The sequence below is a fragment of the Cephus cinctus genome, unplaced genomic scaffold (assembly GCF_000341935.2).
Source record: "Cephus cinctus unplaced genomic scaffold, Ccin1 Ccin1_scaffold0889, whole genome shotgun sequence".
NCBI lineage: Eukaryota > Metazoa > Arthropoda > Insecta > Hymenoptera > Cephidae > Cephus > Cephus cinctus.
The window spans coordinates 12,228-35,491 of NW_014333467.1; the positions used below are offsets into that span (position 1 = coordinate 12,228).

At 37.1% G+C, this 23,264-nt stretch overlaps 1 protein-coding gene across 8 annotated transcripts; it reads left to right on the forward strand.

The window, feature by feature from the left end:
• The first annotated feature begins 1,957 nt into the window (after window positions 1-1,957).
• Window positions 1,958-22,731, forward strand: LOC107271105. 8 transcript variants are annotated; one of them, XR_003060754.1, is made up of 7 exons: window positions 1,958-2,198; window positions 2,302-2,602; window positions 12,643-12,771; window positions 13,066-13,157; window positions 13,691-13,890; window positions 21,346-21,670; window positions 21,746-22,731. XR_003060754.1 is itself a non-coding variant. In XM_025088342.1 (4 exons), the coding sequence occupies exons 1-4, from the start codon at window positions 1,967-1,969 to the stop codon at window positions 9,183-9,185; spliced, it is 651 nt and encodes a 216-aa protein (XP_024944110.1). In that variant the 5' UTR covers window positions 1,960-1,966; the 3' UTR covers window positions 9,186-11,480. The 8 variants fall into 8 exon arrangements, 4 of the variants coding, with proteins under 4 accessions (XP_024944110.1, XP_024944111.1, XP_015602207.2 ...); XR_003060755.1 differs by lacking the exon at window positions 12,643-12,771; XR_003060756.1 differs by lacking the exons at window positions 12,643-12,771; window positions 13,066-13,157 and having other exon boundaries at window positions 1,959-2,198; window positions 2,274-2,602.
• Window positions 22,732-23,264: the final 533 nt, after the last annotated feature.

Genomic DNA, 23,264 nt, shown 5'->3' on the forward strand with positions numbered 1-23,264 from the left:
CCTGGGAGCTTTGTGGGTCATTAACGCTAGCTAGCCTGGGCAACAGCATAGATGAAAAAGATACCCCACCAAGCTCCCGAGTACGGCTCAGGGATGGTATTGCCGTCTCGTTTACACTCGTGCTGTGCGAAAAGGACGCACTATAGGACCTTTTTGCCTCTCGCTCACATCCTAGTGTTCTCTGCGTTGCACGCACAGGCCGAGATAAGTGAGCAGTCACCGCCCAGTTTCCTCTCTTACCTCATCGCACTGCGTCCACAAGCTGGACACCATTAATGATGCTCAGTGTACAGCGGGGCAACTTCTCAGGATAGTACGTTTTGCTGCGCTGACAATGTAGCATACTAGAAGTTTTTTAAATTATTAATTAAAACAATTTTTTACAATTGTTAAATTTGTCGTTGTTTTTGAATTTGTTAATTTATTTATTTACTGGTTATTTAATTCAGTGATTTTTTTATCTTAACTTTTTTACTGTTTCTTATTGTTTTGTCTCTTAAACCTCTCAATTACCGTGCTATAATTAGAAATTTAAGGTTTCCTTCTGGAACTACTAATTCTCCCACTTTTCCCAAAATCCCAAAATGCACTATTTCACTTCAACTCTTGCAATTAGGCCATTTTGTATCCGATCGGGATAAAACCTTTATCATTCGTAAGGGAAGAAAATTTCTTAAAAAATGTGTCTTTGGTTTTTCGAAATCGGTCATAGTTTGCCAGAAATACACAAAAATTAAAGTGTTCCACTTTAATTGGGAGTTACTGTATATAGTAAGTTATGTACTTGGCACTATATTATGATTCAATATTTTTTATATGTTGAAGAATGATGTAAGAAATAAATATTCGATTTTTTTAACCTTTAGAGAGTCGGAATTTTCGCCCAAAAATAATGGTCTTTTGATGTTGAAAATTGATAGATTTTATAACGGGGTGCCCGGCCCGCTTTCGCTACAATTAATTTATCCTGAGAGCTGCCAAATTAAGAGTGCTGAATGGAAATCGAACCGATACCTTCAGACTGTCAAGTCGAGCATTTACCACTGTGCCGCCGAACTCACTGTCGAACCTGATAAGTCCTAATTATTTATTTTTTGGTCATTCCTAGGAGGCGGACTCCCCTCCAGCGTTGTAACGCTACGTTACAATATATCAATAAGATACGTTGCATACAATCTTTGAGTTTCTCTCGGAACCCGAAATGGTCCAGGCCAATGGTCTAAAGGTTAAAAGAGAAACTCACAAGAATCCTGTTGTTGGCAAACTTTTTATATGAGTATCTTTGGGGACATAACTATTGCACAATTATTTTCCTAATCAAAGATAATGCTTTTCTAAGAATAATAAGAATAATAATTTTCATAGTCAAGAACAACCGTCAGACTAACTGGTGCTTTGGAAATCCAATTATTATTTTAATTTTGTAAATTATTTATTTCTAACTTTAACACTCCACATTTCGAAAACTATAACAGTTGACGCAACGAGCATCATACACTATTTTATTCACTGAAAAAATACAACGATAAACAGTCATCAGATCAAGGGGACACAGGACAGTTACGCACTTATTTATGTACATGTACATCAATCAGCCCCTAGTGTGCGAGTGTCGTACACGTACGAAACTCGCTAAAAATGAGAAACTCTATCCGAATTTGTTGACGCTAAGATCTTAGGATTTATTCGCACCGAAAACAGCATCATGAACACTGAAGCAGTGACTAATGAGCGAAGAGGACCCACCTCCTAACGTTATAAATCAGTTTCAAAGCAACGTTTTCATTGGTCGCCATTGGTTTCCTGTTGCTCGCTGCCCACACATTTTGTGTGCAAGAGATTTTAGAGTTCGAACTTTTATTCGTGAATATTACTTTCACTTCACGAGTCCTATGTGTGCTAGTTAAAGTGTACCGTTATGATGACTTAAAATTTAACTGATTTTTATACTTTTATTCTAAATTATATGAATTATTTACAGATGGCTTTCAACAATATCTTACAGACGTTTTGTGAATATTTTACAATGATTCGAAAATTACAAGATTTTGGAAATTATTTGAAACCAAACTATGTACTGCAAAATGTGTACAGGCAACCACCTTTGACATACGAGAGTTACTATGCAGTATTAACATGGCATTTAACCCGCGTCAAAAGGCGAATTATTAAAATAGAAACAAATTTTATGAAACAAGGTATTTACGGAGTTCTTTTGATTTTATGTTATTATGATATATTTAATATATGCAATATATGCAAACATTCCACAGATTTAGATTCGTGAGCTATTTGTTTCAGATACTTGCAATAGTTTCTTGACATTATTGAAGGATATAAAGAAACACCTGGAGACTATAAAAATACTTTACGAAATACACCAGGCTGTTACAAGTGATTGGAAAGTATATCCAAATTACAAATGCGCATCCAGACTATTGTCTTGTTTGTATTTTGAAATGGAAAATTCGAATAATAAAGAGAAAGCGAACATCAGCACTAGTTTATATTTGTCTAGCTTACGAGTATATTTGAATATAACTGATACTTGGCTAAATGAAGGACGTCTCGAGGATTGGAGGGATGAATTTATTATTTCTAGGTACTTAATTTTTATATCAATAGATAATTCGTCGAAGAGTGAAAGAGCTAAAATAAGAGTATAGGAATCTTATTATATTTTTGTTAAGCTTATTCTGCACTTAGTATCCAAAAACTGTAAAAAATGCCTATAGTTGCCAATTTTTAAACTAACAAGGAAACCTTCTGATGTGTGCCCTTCGATTTTGATTATTTTAAGATATGTTATTCTCCACTGAAATCTAGGTGACAAGTGTGTTTTTTTATAGGCGGAATAACGATCTAAGAGGGTGAAATCAACCCCCAAATTTCGGTACCTTTAGGGCGATTTTCGAAATTTTGTATATTTCTAGTCATGATATTTAAATGGAACCAATTGAAGGATAACACTTATGGCGAATAATGAAAAATGATTTTTTTTTAGTTTTAATTGGGTAAATTCCTAAAACATGTATAGGGGTTGCAAGTTACAAAATTTTTGTAACAAAGAAACTATCAATCGGATTGTAACGAAATCGATTGCATTTGAAATAGCTAAAAAAGTAGGAGATGCATGTCTTTACGTTTTTCGGAAAAAATCTCGTTAAAAGGATGAACTACCCTTATGTATGTATGTGTGATCGATATCTCATTAAGGCCACATTATATTACTTTAATTTGCCTTTCTAATTGTTACAAAAATCTTTTTATGTGTTAATTGAGGAGCTTAATCTTTTCAATAACGTTTGATTGTATTTTTTACAAAACTCACCTCTTCGTATTCTATCACTACATGAATCAACCAGCAGTACACTTTTTGTACTAATATTTAAAAAAAAAGACATGTTGCAACCACATTTTGAATTGTTCTGAAAATAGAAAATAAAATATATTCTTTGCGCATAATATTCTGTGACACGCATACACTAATAATGGTAGAATTAAAAATAATCTATTTATACATGAACTGTGTTACTGATGTGTATATATTATCTGATCTAAACAATGTCTGTTCTACCATAAGACCGAACATACCACTTGGTTCTTTTAGAATCAAAAAAGGGGGTGGAAAAAGTTTTCTATAAGTTGATATAATCAGTTGAATGGTGTGACTGGTAGATGAAGTTGACCGTATAAGACATTCCACCTGCTTTTCTTCTTCTTTAAAGTTTTTCCAGAATGCATCTCTAATTCAAAGCCACTTTCGTCTGAACTATATACATTCGATAAACCATATATATACATATTTTGCTTTATATTGTGTACAAGATTTTAGATTGTTCTCTCAGGGTTTTGCATTTCCAATTGTTTTTTTCTGTAATAAATTTATTAATTTTTTTTTAATGCAAAAGTACCCAAGTTTCAGATACTTTGAATCGAAAGTCTTCATGGCCCATTTCCTTTTATGCTTGTAAGACCCACCTTCATTAAACATTACCATGGACTGTTAAACCAATATCAACGGCAGATTTAAAGTTGTGTAATATACATTGATCCATAAATACTAATATTGTATACCTGTACCCATGTTTAGCTACCGGTAGCGGCCCGTAAATGTCCAATGACACTTTGATTCCCGGTTGATCCGGAAGCTTATAGTAGGGTTGACCCGTTGTCTCCCTAGTGTAATATATGGTTCTTTGGCAAATGTCGCACGACGACACAACACCACGGACTCTTGATCCCAAATTCCTTATATAAAAATATTTTTTCAGAAATTCTACGACCTTATCCGTCCCGAAGTGAGCCAAAAATGCGTGTGCCTTGGCCACTCATTTGTTTGCAAAGTTCGAAGGAATATAAATTCTCTTAGAATCTCCCTTAATCGAACAAATATAACCATCTATCTCGCAAAACCATTCTGGATGCCCCTGTTTTGCGGTTCTAATCTCTTCGCTAACTTGTTGCACCTCATTTAATTCTGCTAACTCCCAAATCCAATCCTCGAAGTCATTGACCGTTAGAGAGTATTTAACGTCTACCACTCTATTCTCCTTGGTTTCCCTTAATCCGGACAACACATCGGCAATTTTATTCTCTTTACCCAAAATATGTTTCCATTCTATATCGAACTCTTGAATCAGCAACATCCATCTAGCAATCCGGTTGCTGACAGTTGCGCATTTAGATAAGAAGTTTAATGCTCTATGATCTGTATAGACCGTAAGCTTTTGATCGAGTAATTTGGTTTTCCATTTCTTTAAAGCCCTCACTACCGCCAAGCACTCTAACTCTGTAGTGGTATATCGAGCCTCTGTACTACTCAAATCCTTACTGGTATATGCAATAGTGACTAGTTCTCCTTTATCCTTTACTTGGGAAAGCCTAGCTCCTGTCCCCACCTTAGACGCATCCGTGTGCATCACGAACTCTAAAGCTGGATCAATATAATATAAAGCTTCTGCCTTTTTGACTAACTCCTTAGTTAGTTCAAAGGCTTGTTGCTGATCGTAACCCCAAGAAAACTTAACATCCTTTCTCAATAGTACTTCCATCGGCTTAACGGCGTCAGATAGATTGGGTATAAATCTTCTGTCCCAATTAACTAACCCCAGAAATGACTGGACCGTCTTACGATTCCTAGGTACCGGAAAGTCTACTATGTTTTGTACCGTTTCCCTAGCGATCTCCGCCCTATCATTATGAAATTTGTGTCCAAGATACTCCACGTCTTGCACAGCAAAATGTGATTTCTTTTTGTCAATATGAACCCCCGCTTTACTCATAGCGCTGAGCACCTTATCAACCAATTCTATATGATCCTGCAATGATTTAGAAGCAATTAAAATGTCATCGAGGTATACGATTACCCGATGCTCCAAATCTGGACCTAACACCCTTGAAATGGCTCTTGTAAACGATGCCCTAGATGTTTTTAAACCAAACGGCAACCTCTTGAAGACGAAAGTCTGTCCCTCAAATAGGAATCCCGTATATTTTCTTGAATCTTCATCTAACTCAACGTGCAGAAATGCATTGTTAACGTCGATATTAGTGAAATATTTCGCACTACCTATCCTAGCAAAGATTGAATCTATTGTAGGCGGTCTGGCTTCATCTCCCACCATTCTTTCGTTAATGCCCCTGGCATCTAAACACACTCGTAATTTTCCATTGGGTTTCTTGACAACTACCAACGGATTCAAAAACTCTGTGGGTGCCCTCTCTATCACACCCATTTCCTTCCACTTTCTAATTTCCTCAGCTACCCTCTGCTTATATACTTCAGCTATAGGATAGGTCAACCTTTTAAAAGGTATATCATCCTTCATTACTATGACATGAGGATATCCTTCAATTTTGCCGATCGAGTCAGTAAATAAATTCCCATATTTTTTGAGCAATTTATTAATTTGAAGTTCAACCCTACCATTTCCATCTTTGGACAATGATTTATCTGTATTGATACTTCTAGTCTTGACTATGGCATTATTTTTAATTTTATCAGTCTTAGAATCTATCTTGACAACAACCTTCAAACTATCTGTATCTATTATCACTTTCTGTCTTTGCAGAAAATCCATTCCTAATATCATATCCTCATTACACTCAGGCACTACCAAGAAATGAAAAGTGAGCTCGTAATCCTCGTATGTAAAATCTAATTCTACCATCTCTTTAACAGGCTTTACTTTGGTCCCAAAGGCTCCCCTTACTACTACCGACTGGATAGGAATTCGCTGAAATTCCTTTCCATCATTCTCTAATTTTGTTATTACCCTTTTAACGATCATTGAAGACTGTGCGCCTGTGTCTACCAATGCACTAATTTCTGGGCTCTTTTCCTACCATCACACTATCCATCAGCTCATCTGTCTCTGGTTCACTTTCCCATTCGTCTTCCTCTGGACCCATTACTATTTCCCTGTTTGCTTCTATGTATCTACTAATAATCTCTTTCTTATCATTGGTGCTACGATTATCAACTATCTCCTTTTCAATTGCTCCATCCTGTCTTCCCCTAAAATTTTCATTTACCGTTGTATCGGCTGTTTCCTTTCTATTTTCAGTTCTATTTTGTTGATAATCGTTGCCCTCTTTATTTTCATATCTATTTCTATTAAACCTTCTTCTGTCATAATTCCCATACTCGACCTTTTCATTCTTGCCTCTCGCTACACTATCGCTCTCCCCAGATTGTTCCGAATCTATCTCCTTTAACCGATCTGCCACCGACTTAACCGTCAGCAAGCTCATGTCTCGAATCCTACTATAAGTCTTTTGATCAAAATGTAGGATCAATTGTTTAATTAACCATTTGTCTGAATAGGGCGCATCTAACTTAGCAGTGTGCCTTACCCAGTTATTAAAGTACGATTCCATAGAAACGTGTATCTTCCCATCATAACAACCGTTCATGATGGATGCGGTTAACTCTCGCTGTTTTTCCGCGCTCCAATATCTTTCAATGAACTTCTCCTTTAACTCATCGAAATCATCTATATCGAGAAATTCGGCCCACTCAGCCGCCTTCCCCGTCATTGCAGCTAAGCACGCGACAACTTTAGCTGAGTTACTTTTGTTTTCTAGCTTCGCATATTTTTCAAATCTCTCTATAAATACTTTGGGATTATTCGAAATTATGCTACCATTAAACGCTAGATTTCTTAAATATGACCGGTCATTCTTCGAAGCGACGGCCTCTAATACTTTTAACAGATTTGAATCTAACTCCGGAGTGGTGTGACAGCCTGGCTTATCTTTACTACTACTCGCTTTATCGCTATTCGCATCGTCTTCGTTGACGCTTTCATCCTTTTTACTCGCTTCTAATAACGCCTCAAAACGCTTTTCCGTTTTCTTATTTTGTTTCATAACGAACTTACTCAACATTTGCATTGCTTGATCCAACGCTTCCTTGTTCGCCTCCTTCAAGCTGGTAAATCTGTCTTCTAGCACCGATTCCATCGTTGTCCTCTCCTCCAATTGATGATCCCTGCTCGTTCCTTTCATGTCTGGATTCTCCGTGGTTCTGGAACTACGCCTTCCCCTCGAAACGGCTGGCGATCTCCTTGTCTTGGCAGAACTCTCGAAAGCAGCTCTGTCCCTCCTCTCCTTACTGGATCTCAGCAACATTAACTTTTAATTTAGCAAACTTTCGAAAACTGCGCATCGAGAGCCACTGCTTCATTGAAACGTCGAAGGATATATACCCTTTAACTCGACTCACTTCCACCGGCACGCGCTCCCGACGGCACTTGTCACCGACGGCACTCGCTTCCGACGGGTATTGACACTGACGGCACTTGCTTCCGACAGCACTTGTCTCCGACGGCACTTGTACCTGACAGTACTTGTTTTATTCTGGGCTATTTACTGTAACCACAGAATTATTCTTGAACTCAGATGGACTTCCCCTGGATGAGAATATCCTCTTTAACTTGATTTTATTCTGGGCTATCTACTTTAACCACAGAACTTTTAAACGCAGACGGACTTCCCCTGGATGAGAATATCCGCTTTAATTTGAAATAAATTTTCTCAGCACTCTACACAGAGCAGCGCTGACTCTTTTGGCGTAACAATTCTCTTCAGATCACTTGGCACTCAGATGTCTTCCCGAATTTCTTGTCGCACAGCACTTTATTGTTGCACAAATTCAGAAATCGCTCCCAGTACGGTGACTAGCTGTAGAGTCCTGTCACGGTCGCCATTTATCTGTAACCGTTTTTCACTCCACAGACGAAAAGAAGGTATGACCGTGTGCCCCCGTCTGCGAACTGTTAGAAAAACGGCGGTTCGTGTCGGTCGCCAGTTTGTTTAACCATTCTTAACAAACAAGGATATAAGCTTTTTATTGATGAACTCCTGTTGCATCAACTCTCAATGATTCCGGTCTCCTCTGCACGTCCCAATGAACGATTAATTGCAGAAAATCTGCCACGGACTCTCCCAATGGACAGATCACTCCTAGAAATTTCCCCTTTTTATTCTTCAGTTTCTCTCGACGATTAACTGCTCTCTGGCTCGACGATGCCTTCCTGGATGAACGATAAGTATCAATACTATACCGTGATTTTAATGAAAATCAAGGATTTCCACTTTGTATTAAATTGTTGCAGGTTCTCTCGCCGACGGATTACACGCTGGCTCGACGATGAATTCCTGGATGAACGATAATTAAACTACTATATCGTGATTTTAATGAAAATCAAGGATTTCCACTTTGTATTAAATTGTTGCAGGTTCTCTCGCCGACGGATTACACGCTGGCTCGACGATGAATTCCTGGATGAACGATAATTAAACTACTATATCGTGATTTTAATGAAAATCAAGGATTTCCACTTTGTATTAAATTGTTGCAGGTTCTCTCGCCGACGGATTACACGCTGGCTCGACGATGAATTCCTGGATGAACGATAATTAAACTACTATATCGTGATTTTAATGAAAATCAAGGATTTCCACTTTGTATTAAATTGTTGCAGGTTCTCTCGCCGACGGATTACTCGCTGGCTCGACGATGAATTCCTGGATGATTTGAACAATTGGAAGGTAGGTAAACTCAGACACTACTTCACTTCTTGTTACTATAACTTGATTTTATTTTACACCCGAATATAAATTTTCAGGTGGAACACACTACTACAACGCGTAGCCCGGACCTCCAGTGTTTCAAGTGAACTCTCGAGTCATCAGCGCTCCCGCTTTTATAGGAGACCGGCTACCCCTCAAGCGCCCCCACCATCAACATTACAAAAAACCATATTTTTACTTAACCATTAACATTACATTAATTATTTCTTAAAATTTAACTGTACGGGGTATCTTTTTGTCGTACTGTGCTTATGACTATTACAATTATTCTTATAATTAAGAAAATAGCTATACATTTTTTAATATAGCGAACTTATCAATATATCACAACAATTTTCTTATAAGATAGTTATTAACTAAGACATGGTGCTATTTATTTACTCCCTAGGCTTAACCATCTTCGGGTAGCGAACTTATTTACCATACATCTCTTTAACAAAACAAAGTTCCTACTTTGTCTTATAACTATCATATTTGTATTGTAAAAATAGTCAGAAAGTGCTTATTGCCATCCCTCCATACTATTTCCTTCTCTCATTGTGATATTAATGACGTCACTGTTCCTTTGTCTCTCAAAAGCCATACTTTTCGGTGCTTATTGGTCTAAGATCCAAATAACCCACGAAATTGTAACATTTGGGACCTGACTAGCGTGTCTTGCCCCCTTACATCAAAATCCCATAAATTTACGGATATGACGCAATAATGAGTCATCTGACGTAAGTGATTACATAATGACCATACTATTTGTTAATTATTAATAATATTACAAAAGTATGAAAAAGACTATGTCTAAAATTTGATTTTAGCGAGCATCAGCTAAAGCATTACATCATTACGACTTTGTACTACATTCCGCCTTTGATCTTTTTACCTGCTACCATATAAGTGCTAAGGTAAAGTATTTATTGTTAATATTAATTAAGAATCAGTGCTTCGACCTATGACTTGAGTGTCTAGAGCCTAATAAAAATGTTTTATCACAAATAGGAATCACGGTTTCTTTGTTCTTCTTTCTTATGAAATCTATTTTTAGAACTAACCATGTATATCCTCAATCCTTATGTTTATGTTCTTACAATGAATGAACATAACATTATTTAAGTAATTCAGGCCGATAGTGCCCTATGCGAACTTAATTATGATAATAAGAAAAGTACCGCCTTTGATCTTTTGTATTTATTCCATAAATACCATGAATCTCCTCATTTGTACTCGATCGCGGTATGGCTTATAGCACATATACCTATAAATACTAAATTTTGATGTCCCCGGTAGTACAAATCCTTATCGGGTTATCACATCTCCTAGTAGCATGGTCACCTTTTTGTTTCTCATACTACTTCCTATCCTTCTACTCTCCTGTTATCCAATTACGCACAAGCGACTCAATTGGACTTGCTATACATCATATGATTCGAGAATCTGATTTTGCATCATAATTCTACACGTAAGTATTGTTCCTATTGGTAACTATACTTCTTAGGCTCATTGCAACTTGCACCGATCAAATTAGACTTAAGCCCTCATGGCGGGTCTCTATGTTATCCTGTGCTATCTTAATGCCAACCTCCTCTCATCTTTGATAAGTCTATGGTTCCGTGCGGCAACCATACCTTTTCTGAACAAACTCATTTTGTACTTCCCTTTTGAGCGCTATCTAACTAGTTTTTTAGCTTAACGTTTTAGCGCTATGACATATCATGACCATAGGCTATTACATATTTGATTATGGCTCTATCGGTCCTTTTTTAAAATTACATAATATCTTAACCCAGGTGAGCATCTAAGGGTAAAATACAAGGATCGGTTGCATAGTCACAATTTCTAGCTATTTTTTCCTTATACGTTCCACCTTTATTTAAATACTACAGTCAAAAGATGCGAAAATCGACTAGATATTTACTGCATGCGATGAGTTCACTGATAGCAACAGCTTACAGTACAAATTGAAAACAGCAGCTCTTATTTATTTTTGGCATATGTTGGACAAGCATATGGACTCATTCCAGCAGCAAACAAAATGAAAACTGGCAAAGTCAAATATTTACGTTTTGCTTGTTTCTACGTCTCGAAAAATATTTTATTTTTGAAATGTTATTCTCTATCAATTTTAGCCACCTATCATTCCAATCTTCCACAATATTCTCAAGAAAATAATAAGTGCAAAACTGCGCTTTTACAGTATCTGCCGTTCTGAATTAAAATATTTAAAGTTGAAAATCGATTCAAGCATCCTCCAAAACCCTTAGAATATATAACGCAAAAATCCCTGAGTGTACGACGAATCCCGTACAGAGGGAGAGTCAGAATAGGTAGGGGTGGTTTTTGTAAGAAATGCAGCCAAATGTTATTCAAAGGACTAAGCTCCTCAATTAACACATAAAATGAGCTTTGTAATAATTGGAAAGGCAAATTAAAGCAATGTAATGCGGTCTTAATGGGACATTGGTCACACATACATAGGGATAATTTACTCTTCAAACGAAGTACTTCCGAAAAACACATAACTATTGCACCGTAACGGAGCATAAAATTCTTTATTTTTATTATGAGCGCATACGCAATGTTTTTGTTTTGATTATGTAATTCCCGATGATGGAATCAGCCAGGTGCGAATGAGCCAAAGGCATTCTGAGGGAAAACAAACCCAAGACAAAAACATTACGAGTCCCTTTAAACTTTACGCGGGAAGATATTTTAAATCACCCGAAGTAGATAGTACAGGCGGGTCTCATAGATGGGGCAACGCAACAATATAAAAAATTTTAATCCACCATTAACGTACGCTCCGCGAGTATAAAAGCCGAGCGGAACGGTGATAAGAATTCATTCGATTACTACACCTTCTACGGTGAAGCTCGAGACAGAAAAGTTCAGGATTTCAAAGTAATTAAGTAAAGGAGTTCTAATCCTCCCTGAATAGTCTAGACGGGTTCGTTGGAGTCGTAGCTCCTCCAAACGATACTTACCAGCTAAAACGGGGACGAGAGAGAGAGGAATAGAAAGGGTTACGGGCATTGGAAAAACCACCCGACCACAGATACCTTGTCAGCGGGTGGATAGCACCAGTATCAGCTGTATACGGTCTCCTAATCCAAAGAACCATTGAATCACGGGACGATACTGGCGGACAACATAGCTTTGCCACGCCATACTGAATCTCTTCCTAAAAGTGGGATTGGTAACCAATATCACATTTTGAACCATATCTCCTCCAAATACCAGGTAACTGTGAGACATAGGCGGATAGCATTACGCTAGCTTAGCTATGTACCCCACAGGAACCATAATTAATACCTATCAGAACGATCCTTGGCAAACCACATGGCGCGGCAAGTTATATGATCAATTCGATAAGTCCATGATCCACACCTCCATGAGGGATAAGGAGAAAATCAGAAATTGAATTAAAACGAATGTTCTCGAACTTGACTAAGGGTAGTGTAAATAACCATTTATAATCAAACACACGTTTCTTTTAAAAATAATAAAAGCATAAAAATAAAACAAAGACGGATTGGTTGAATCACCCACTTGCAGATCCGATTCGTCCGCCCAGAGTATGAGCTCTTTAAAAAATCCTACGTCCAACACGTGGTGAAACAAAAAGACTCACAACCGCTCACTAAAGGTGACACCATTGGCGCCCAACGTGGGACACGGGATTAGGTAACAATATATATATCTCCTTCTTTTTTGAGCTCTTTCTTTAATTTCATTAAAAACCGATCGACAGTTTTTTTTATAACAATTTTGAACTTTTCAACCTTTATATAATAAATTTTAAGGAATTTATCTCATCTGAACCAAACAAAATACATTTTTCATAATTTGCCATGAGCATGAGTTTTCCAATTAGATTCATTTAAATATGTCGACTGGGAATATGCGAAATTTCGAAAATCACCATAAAGGTACTCAACTTTGGAGGTTGATTTCACCCCCTTAATCGTTTTTCCGCAGATAAATCAAAACATGTCTCACTTAAATTTCGATGGAGAATAACATATCTCAAAACGAAAAAATCTGAGGGGGGCACTTCGCCACGTTTCCTTGTAAGTAAATCGCAAATATAATTATGTCGGCATCTCAAAGTTAAGTTCATTTAATTCTATTATGTAAAGATAACACACATGCATACATGAGAACTTCAGAGGCAAGGACATTTTTTTTAACTCATACATTTTATTATTTGACATAATCAGTCACTCAATCTTATATTCCTTATATCATAAACAAGTCAGAGTGTATTTTCTTAGTGTATAAAAAATCTTTGAAAAATATATGAAAATGAAACAGATCTCAAGGCTAGAAAATACTTGATTCTGTTTGTATTTTTAATTTCAAAATGGAATTATTCAATTTGTTGATAATTTCAATATACCATCCTTCTAAATCAAAAGAAGAGTAGGCGAGTAATAATATATTGATAAATTAATGAAGGAGAATGAGGATGCTGACGCCTTCGCACAGACTTACAGAAATCAATTCTACGATAAATTATCACACGGAGCTCTTTCACTTATAGGCAGAAATATGTTCATTGAACATAGCAAAGTTCTTACATATGATTGTTTTTTTTTAACAGAGTTCCAATAAACATTACTGATGTTGATGATTTTGATCAACGAGAACAATTCACAATACGCGGACTGAATGCTATTTGTTTAAAAGATCCCATTATGCGATTATTAATTGACAAGGTTAGCCACATGGGAAAAAACATTGGATTACTTGTCAGTTTGGATCGACTTTCCGATATATGGAAAATGACTGCAGATGGAGATGGTATATCTTTTTATCTATATAAAACTTGTTCTATGTCAACTAGCTTTGTGTGATTATTCACGCCGCCGTTCGGTGCGCTGCATACGCATGGAGTTGATAGTGATAGCGATATTGGTACTGATTGATAACTAAAGGAGTCTTTTGGAATTCTATATGAATGGGTAGGAGGTACGTCATAACACATAGCTTATGTTCCAACCTGGCATTTTAGGCCAGTCATTCAAGACATTCAAAATAAAAAATGTAACAATAATTCCAAAAGTTTTCAAACTTACATGCAATGCCTAGGAGAGTATAAAAAAAACTATAAAATTTTACAACCTTTTCCAAAGTCCGGAACATTGTTAAAATTGCAATAAATCATATTTTACTCTATTTTCGCGAACAAAATTCCAAAAGTTCTGCAAACTTGGAGTAGTGTGAAATGTGTTATTTTATATCATCTATCAATTTTGCAACCGATTTAAAGATACGTACCATTTTTTTTATTAATAATTAATATTTTTCGTTACTAAACTGACCGAAAAAAAATGTCAAAAGTTCTGCAAACTTGAAAGATATATCGGAATAATGTTCCGAGCAGTTGCATAAATTTGTAACCTTCTGCGTTGACCGGAACATATATATTTATAATTTTTTTTATCAGTGGTCATTTAATCGAACTAGGTGGTCTCGGAATAATTACAAAGGTTTTGAATTTTGGTTGTATATGCCAAAAATATCTATTGTGATATATTTACAAAATTGCAATCTCGTCCACGATCAGGAACCTTGTGCGATTTTCAAAAATTGACTTTTTGCATTTTTTCACCCTCAACAAAATTGCAAAAGTTTTGCAAATAGAGCGAATGGCTTAATTTACTGATTAATGACGGAAGTTAAATGTGTAACTTTACCCGAGATTCAAAACTATATTTTAATGATATTCACACAAAATATTACTTCAAAAATATTCTGTTGTCTACGTCATTGGGCATAAGCCCCTAATGATCTACGCCGCTGCGCGTAGATTCAAAATAAAAACGGTTGCTTACGTATAATGGTTACCGTACCTAGACGCTTGGCTTGGGAATGCTACTATTTTGACCAGTTGGCTGGTATTGTTTACTTCGAGACGTCGCTCGTTTCATCGCTCCATCGTGAGAATTTTCATGATGGATGCAGTAGTTAATAACTGTTTCATTTGCGCTAAAGATTTATCTGTAGGAGACGTCGAAGAAATCGATCAAAGAGGAATTAATTTACTAATTCAATGCAGTGAAAAAAATGTGATGGAAAAGCTGTTGCTCTCATCGGTTCAAAAATTGTGACTGTACATACAAAGAGCGGAAAACTTTACTGTTTCAGTTTCATTGTGACAAAGATATAAGAAGTGGTGATATTCGTACGGTTAAAGAAAAAGGAATTGCTACCCCAATTAACAGTAGTGAAAAAAGATGTGACGGGAAAAGCGCTGCTCTCATTGAATTACAAAAAGTAACAGTACACGAAAGGTGTAGAAAACTATATACGAATGAAAAAAGTATCAACTCTCCTTAAACGACCACGAGAATCACTCCCAACTCCAGAAATCCACCCGTCAATTTTTCTCAGATATAATCTTTTGCGAAATTTAATCTCCCATTAATGGCAATTTGCTGTGAACATCTCAACTAGATCCAAGCGGAGACAGCACATACATGTTTATCTTGCTATGCCCTTTATTTCATTATTCCGTTTTCCATTATCTTTTGCACGTATGGACCCTTTAAGCTCGTATTTATCTTGATATAACTTAACCTTAAAAATAAATTGATATATACAAAATAGATGTTTTAATTCCTGACATTATTACCTCCAATATTTATTGATAATAAAGCTTAGCAACATCCAATTTCTCTAAGAGTTAAGATAATTGCTGCCAAAATTATTCGATTTTTCAAATAGCACAAGGTTCCAGATCATGTGAACGGTTGCAAATTCGAAAACTGATATTAATTCCAAAATAAAACCATCCGCTCGATTTGCAAAATTTAAAAAAATTTTTCGAGGGTAAAAAAATGCAAAGAGTCAATTTTTGCAAATCGCACATGGTTCCGAATGGCGGATGTTGTAGCAAATTTAAATACCGTATTATACAGTAAACTAAACTATTCGCTCGATTTGCCAAATTTTTGTAATTTTGTCGAGGATGAAAAAATGCAAAAAGTCAATTTTGAAAATCGCACAAGGTTCCTTATCGCTGACGAGATTGCAATTTTGTAAATAAATCACAATAGATTATTTTGGCATATGCAACCAAAATTCACAACTTTTGTAGTTATTCCGAGACCACCTAGTTCGATTGAATGACCACTGATAAAAAAAATGATAAATATATATGTTCCGATCAACGCAGAAGGTTGCAAATTTATGCAACTGCTCGGAACATTATTCCGATATATCTTTCAAGTTTGCAGAACTTTTGACATTTTTTTTCGGTCAGTTCAGTAACGAAAAATATTAATTATTAATAACAAAAATGTTACGTATCTTTAAATCGGTTCCAAAATTGATAGGTGATATAAAATAACATATTTCACACTACTCCAAGTTTGCAGAACTTTTGGAATTTTGTTCGCGAAAATAGAGTACAATATGATTTATTGCAATTTTAACAATGTTCCGGACTTTGGAAAAGGTTGCGAAATCTTATAGTTTGTTTTTATATTCTCCTCGACATTACATGTAAGTTTGAAAACTTTTGAAATTATTGTTAATTGATTGTCTTGACTGACTGGCCTATTTAGGTTATTACCAAGCCAATGTTCAAGTTAATCAGTTAAATTAGTTGGGCGTGGTTGAGCAAGAAATAGACGACGTTTCATTTTTTATGCAGAGTGTTCCGAAACTACCTGACCTACGGGGTATATGGGGGTGTTCGGGAAGCATCGCATAGCATGAAAATGCCTTCCTTTTGACGGGAAATTCTTAGTTTTTAAATGAGAGCAGGTTAAAGTTGACCAATTAGAGCTAGGTGCCAACAGAAATGGTAGGCAACTACGAAGTCTGAGTTTCCTTCTCTCGCTTTTGTTTCTCGGTGGTTTAGGGCTCGCTGAAGCCAGCCGAAGACATGCCTATTGGATGTCACGCTCTGAGAACAGTCAAGTACGAACTGAAAACTGCGATATCCTATGATAATGTAGGAAATATAAAGATCTGTCACAGTAGGTAAATTTGAAATCTGTCACCTACAAGTATTATGTAACTTGGCGTGGACGATAAAAGCGTACCGCAAAAATTCCGGAAAAAGTCCTGGAAAAAAATATTGGTAAAAGTCCTGGAGAAAATACCAAACTTCATCCACTTGATAGTGGTAGTAGTACTCTCTGCGTTGCACACACAGGCCAAGGTACGTGAGCAGGTACTGCCCAGTCTCCTTTCTTACCTCACCGCACTGCGTGCAGAAGGTGGATACCATTAATGACGCTCAGTGCATTATACTACCATTCCATGAATAATAATCAAGGATAAAGTTACGTGCGAGGTAACTTCAAAAATGGGACAATCACAAGGAGCAGAAGGAGAACGGGCTACAAGAGGAAGAGAGAAGTTTCAAAGAGATCAGTATCATGAGTGGTTACGTAGTTCAGATCTTCCTGTTTCTGAAAGGCATCATCGCATCACGTTCGCAAACAATAATTCATTCGCAAATGCAGCGATACATGAAAATTCTATTGAGTCGAATCAGGAAAACGCTGTGAGAAGTTCTTTAGGAAACTCATCCTCCAATGAATGTCAGTCTGAGAATTCAAGAGGAGAAGGAGAAGAGAATCAAACCAGTAGATAAAAATCACTGTTATTGGGGATGAAGATGATGATGCGTGAAAATATGAGGGTCGTCTCAAAAATAATGCACAGCGCGCTCTAGCGGGTGTTGTAGGCAACGTAGACAGCTGATCGCAGCGCCGGGGTGTAGAATGAAGTCTCAAAAACACGTTGATATCATATGGTAGTAGGATTCGTTTAAGGCAGGATTCTACTTTGGGTGCTCGAAAAAAATGCTATTTTTATGAATTTTTTATGAGTGTATGAATAAAGATATTGATGTAGGGTTTGTTAGGCTTAATAAATACACTCTGGAAATACATTTAAAAAATTTTCATTATTATATATTTTATGCACTTTTAACATATAGAAACACTATTTCAATACAACGCCTCGATTAGTAGGTGGGTCTGCGCTGGTGCTGAAATTTCAAAAATGGGCCATCTAAAACAGAAAAATTTTGAATTTGTAGGTTCACTTTTCACGCGCTTATGATTAGCTTACTTTAATCTTTAATAATTAATAAACTAATTAAAATTTTTGATTTTTGTTAATGCCAATATTTTTATTTTTTCACGCCGGGTCTAACAGTATGTCTCTTGTCCGGGGCTTAAGAAACACCCTGTATAAGTCACCATTTCGAATTTCAATCGATGAAATTAATTGTTAGATTATCTTACTTCTGTTTCTCCGCTTGCTCTTCATTCTGTTGCTTGCTTATCTCTACTTGCGTTTTTCTTTCCGCATGTATATTATAGTAATCTCCTTAAATTAACTTCACTTTGGTTTATATAGAATCTTTTTCTTGACTTCGTTAATTTAGCGTAAGACTTTTGTTAATTCGGTTTGCTTTGCTTCGCACCGCTCTTGTCTTTCGCATTTTTCTGCCGCATGGTTTTGGCTTATGTAAATTGTCTTTTGGGCTATCTTTTCTAATGGCTTTTGGATTTATTGTGATAAAAATATAGCTCTGGTGCGTTAAACTAAAATAGTGCTTTTCCTACTTTATACTCTACTTACTGTGTTCCTCGCCTGAACGCCACGACGCTTCCGACTAGCTAGCCACCGGATAGGGCATTTGGTGAATTATTATTTAACGATTCTCTCTCTCCTCCTCTGCTTGGTGAACATCTTACGGATCGGCCGTTGTCCTTTGGTGAATCTCGTAGTGAGATTATTTTTAGTGACTTTTGTGAACGAGAGACCCGTCTTAGGTTGTTGGCGTGGTCCTCGCTTCCGTTATATTAGGGTTTAGTTTTATGTGATCCGGCCTTTTCCGACTTGGGTAAAGTAATTAGTAACGAAGAGAGTGCGTCGCACTCGTGGTACTCCCGCGAGGGATACCTGGCGCCCAACCCGTTAGTTCGTATTGGTGATAAGAGGCAGAGAGAGAGGACCATTGCGGGTCGGTTTTTCTAACGTGAGAAATATTGTCCATCGATTAGTTTATTTTTTTGGGTTTGGGAATTTCTTACGTTACACCACATTGCACGAATGAAACTAGCTAACTTTGTATGCTAATTCGGTGCGACACATGCACGAGTCTAACTCGTTATTCTGCGCGAATAGGTGAAGGGGCTTATCTGCCACCGGCGTCATGTTGAAAAATAACCACATTTATGCAACTATATATGTACAGGGAACTTCTTATTTTACGGTTTAAAAAAATTTGTTAGGAAAATTTAAAGTTAGTAGACCAATTGTTTCAGCTGAATTGTTTTAGAATCGTCACTAGGAGTGAAGGAGACATTCTTATACGGGATTCTTTCGACTCGTGACAGATACAGTGTTCCGCGCCTATGAGGAAGGCTACCACTTCTACATTCGGGCCGGGCTTGTCTTTCGGCTGCTGGCTGCTTTGCTACTTTTTCCCTAACTTCTCCCTGAGACGCCATTTATGCCGCTTAGTATATATGCATTTACTTAAGTATACCTTCGGACTTAGTTTCCTAAGATCGTACGACCAGAATACGAAGGTTGATAATTTAAACTAATTCTTTCAATATTTTGTATAATACATTGATGAACCTCTTCGCTGTCAGGTGAAAAAGAGAATCCTGTCTCAGAATTATGTTCGAAAAAAAGATTTTCAAATTGCATGTAGATTTCAGTATAAATTTTTTTAAGGTTGCTGAATCCAAATCTAAAGTCAGATTTTAAATTTCAAAATGGCTGATCCAATGTGGCGTGAATAAAACTACAACTATTGGGATCTTAATACCAATGGGTTTCTTATCGTTTTTGAGGTCGCTCAATTCGATTTTAGTATCTGTTACAAAACAGTAATAGCAAAAAAGACTCTGGTTAAACAGCAACACGGCAAAAATGTGACTTAATAAGCTTGATGAGAAAGAAACAGGAAATAGACTCGTGAGATGTGTCGTATCAGGAGAGACTTGCCAAAAAGATCCCGAACACGACGAGAAGTTTCTGTTTGATTAAACTGAGAGATAAACGGAGATTGCAAGACAAGTCTTGTCGGGTAGAGAAGTTACCAGAAAGTTCCATACAAGAGGAGAGTCTACTCGATGTTACAAAAGCCCGAGAGAGGGCTTTGAGAGATGCAGCTAAGATATGAGTGCAAGAAAAAGAGACAAAATGAGGAGAGAGTGTGCAGCACAATCACTATTTTGAATGGAAACACCAGATGTCACACTAAAAATGCACTACGAACTGTAGATTACTTCTGCGCACCAAGTTGTAGCAACGGGTAGAGTTTCTCGCGTACACGTTCTATACTAACTAGAGGGCGCGTCTAGAAGGACTCATATGCCCTCTAGTCGTTAGTCTAGAATTTTCCACTACGCTCGATCGATAATGATCTAGAACATCCTATTCTCAAAGATTCCAGAGAGTTCTATAATTCAAATAACAGAAAGAAGGAGATATGCAAAATAGAGAGAGGGCATAATCAGTCAACTGTTGTTAGTAAAAAGTCGCCTCTCCTCCTATATTCTTATTTTTTTCTCAAACAGTATCATATTCCGAAAATTTGATAGGATAGATTCATTATGGCAAATGAAATTTTGGATAAAAATAGTTTAAACATGAAGAATGAAAAAAAATCGATGAATGGCCCCTAAATCCTGCTCTTTGCGGAATCCAGAGTCATGGAACGAGGACATGCTGGTTGATCACTCCTTTTTTTATTTTCCTGTATTTCTTGTATTTATAATTTTTCGTATTTTGTTATATTTTAATTTTTTCCAAAATTGGATAATTGTTCTATTAATTATAAAATAGTTTAGTTTATTTATGAATAACTGACAGAATTATGCCCAAATGCCTTTCTATCTTCTCATTTTATAATAGTTTCGGAAGCAAATCACGATGAACAGTGGAACATTATCGCAATATATTTTATACAGAAAGCATAATATATTGAGACGTTTCGTGATTTTAGAGACTTCGGAATCACGAGACTTTTTATAGGGTTTGTGCACTGAACAAGCGTCTGTAGAAGGAATTCAAAACTTGAGGTCTTAAAAAGAAACAATTGTGCTATATTGTCCTATAAATTACACTCTAAGATATTCTTAATATTATGCTAAACTTTCTCACACACACACATGCGCACTCTTATAATTTTCTCTATTGCTATTATCCTACCGTAGACGACAAGAAGTGTGTTTATTTACTTATTCTGTTCTACTCTCTCGGAATGGGAAGGCTGTAGCTGGAACCACAATACAGCAGATTGCACAATGCGTCCGATGACCGTGGGCCTGCTGATGATGAGCATGATAACGATTCAGTACCCACAGATGCTTATCTTGAGGATGGGTTAGACTCAGACAGCTACTAATCACAATGATATTGGGAGCTGAGTCTTTTTTAAGGTGGATTCTTTTACGGTGGATCTGCAGTCCTGACAGTTGTATTACGATAACTTCACTGCAGAAGAATGCAGAAGGAATTGGGATGCCCTTCCTGACACTAGGGGGTATCACAATGATTCCTTAGGCCTGCTAAGAGCTATAGGACGCTCAGACAGGTACTAATTACAATGATATTGGGAGCTGAGCTTTTTCAGGAGTGTGGTTGGATGGTTTTGGTCGATTTCTTGCAGCTCCAGCACAATGCTTTTGATGCACAAGATCTTCATGGATGGTAGATTTCCTGATACAGGGTGGAGCCACAATGCTTTCCAAGACCAGGAACTGTGAATGATGAGTTTCCACAGTTTGCAGTACAATACTGTTCATTGGTTCGCTCTGGAATAGAGGATCGATTTTCTTTTACTAGCTTTTTGATAATTCTATTTTCCAAATCTTTACTTACTTTTTGTCGTCTTGTGGTGTACAAGAGTTTGAGTGATTAGTTTAGAATGATTTGTCTAGAGTGATTTGTTTAGAATGATCTCCTATCGAGGGAGCCGCTGCTTATATCCTTGATTGGAATACGTAAATTCTGGTGGGGATAACGATTTTTATCCTCCCGAGGTGTTAACGTCGCTCTTTTGGATTTAATATTTTCATTTATTATTTGATTTGATTATTTAATTTGACTAATTGGCTTAGCGGTTTCTTCAAATACCAGCTTACTGGTATTTCTTTTGTGTTTGGCGCGTGCCGGCTGATAGTGCTCGGGCACCTGTTTGTTTTGATTCTAGTCAATCGATTGTATTTTGAATCTAAGAATATTAATGGTAATAATTTCTAATATTATTTCCTCATGATTGTCGCTATGACTAATTTCAAGGGAATTATGCACTATTAGAGATTTAAAAGTCCTATTTTCCCTTATCCTTTATCGACGTCGCTTTGAGAGGTTGATAGCCGTAAGGGGGAACACGAAAAGAAGAGGGAACACGGGGTATAATGCAAAAGAATATAATTAATAAAGTAACTGTCGACATAGAAAACAAGAAACAGAAAAAAAATAAAATAAAAGATAATCAAAATCAGTAAGAGAAAAGAAAAGAAAGTACAGTCAGAAATAGAGTAACTTAGGCGAGAAAACACAATACTACACGGGACACGCAATGAAAACAATGCACGCGGGTGCTCGCTAGAAAGTACGCGGTGTCGAAAGGATTGAAATGGACTTGGTGAAGAGGGGGACCGGGGTGAGGGGGACGGAGGGATACGCTATTGGCAAGGGGGCAGGAGGGGCAGGGAGGGATTACGGGAATGGTGTAGCACGGAAACTATATCTAGGCGCCAGCTACTTATCCGGGTTAGCACCGTCGAGTAACACCGGAAAGTCTTCGAATATTTACTTTTCGGGAATCGCGAGGCTAGCGGAGGGAAGAGGTGAGGGAGTCTCAGAGAGAAGGTTCCCGAACGCGACAATGGCTAATTACTGATATCTCGGTTCTAAAGCGCAAAATGGACGAAGGGTGGGAAAAGGAGGGTACAGAGGGTTTCAAAAAGGTCGCAAGATACTACGGTTAGGGCGCGCGCAATACCCCACGGGCCTCTAGCATGTGGGCGGAAGGTTCGTCGGAAATACAAAGAAACTACCAAAATGACGGTCCACGTGGGATGGTTCGCTATTGTCCTTAGGGGATCTACGGACTATAAAGGAACACAAAAAGAGAAAAGGGGGAGGGAAGGAATGGAAAACGCAATCAAACTCGTAACAGT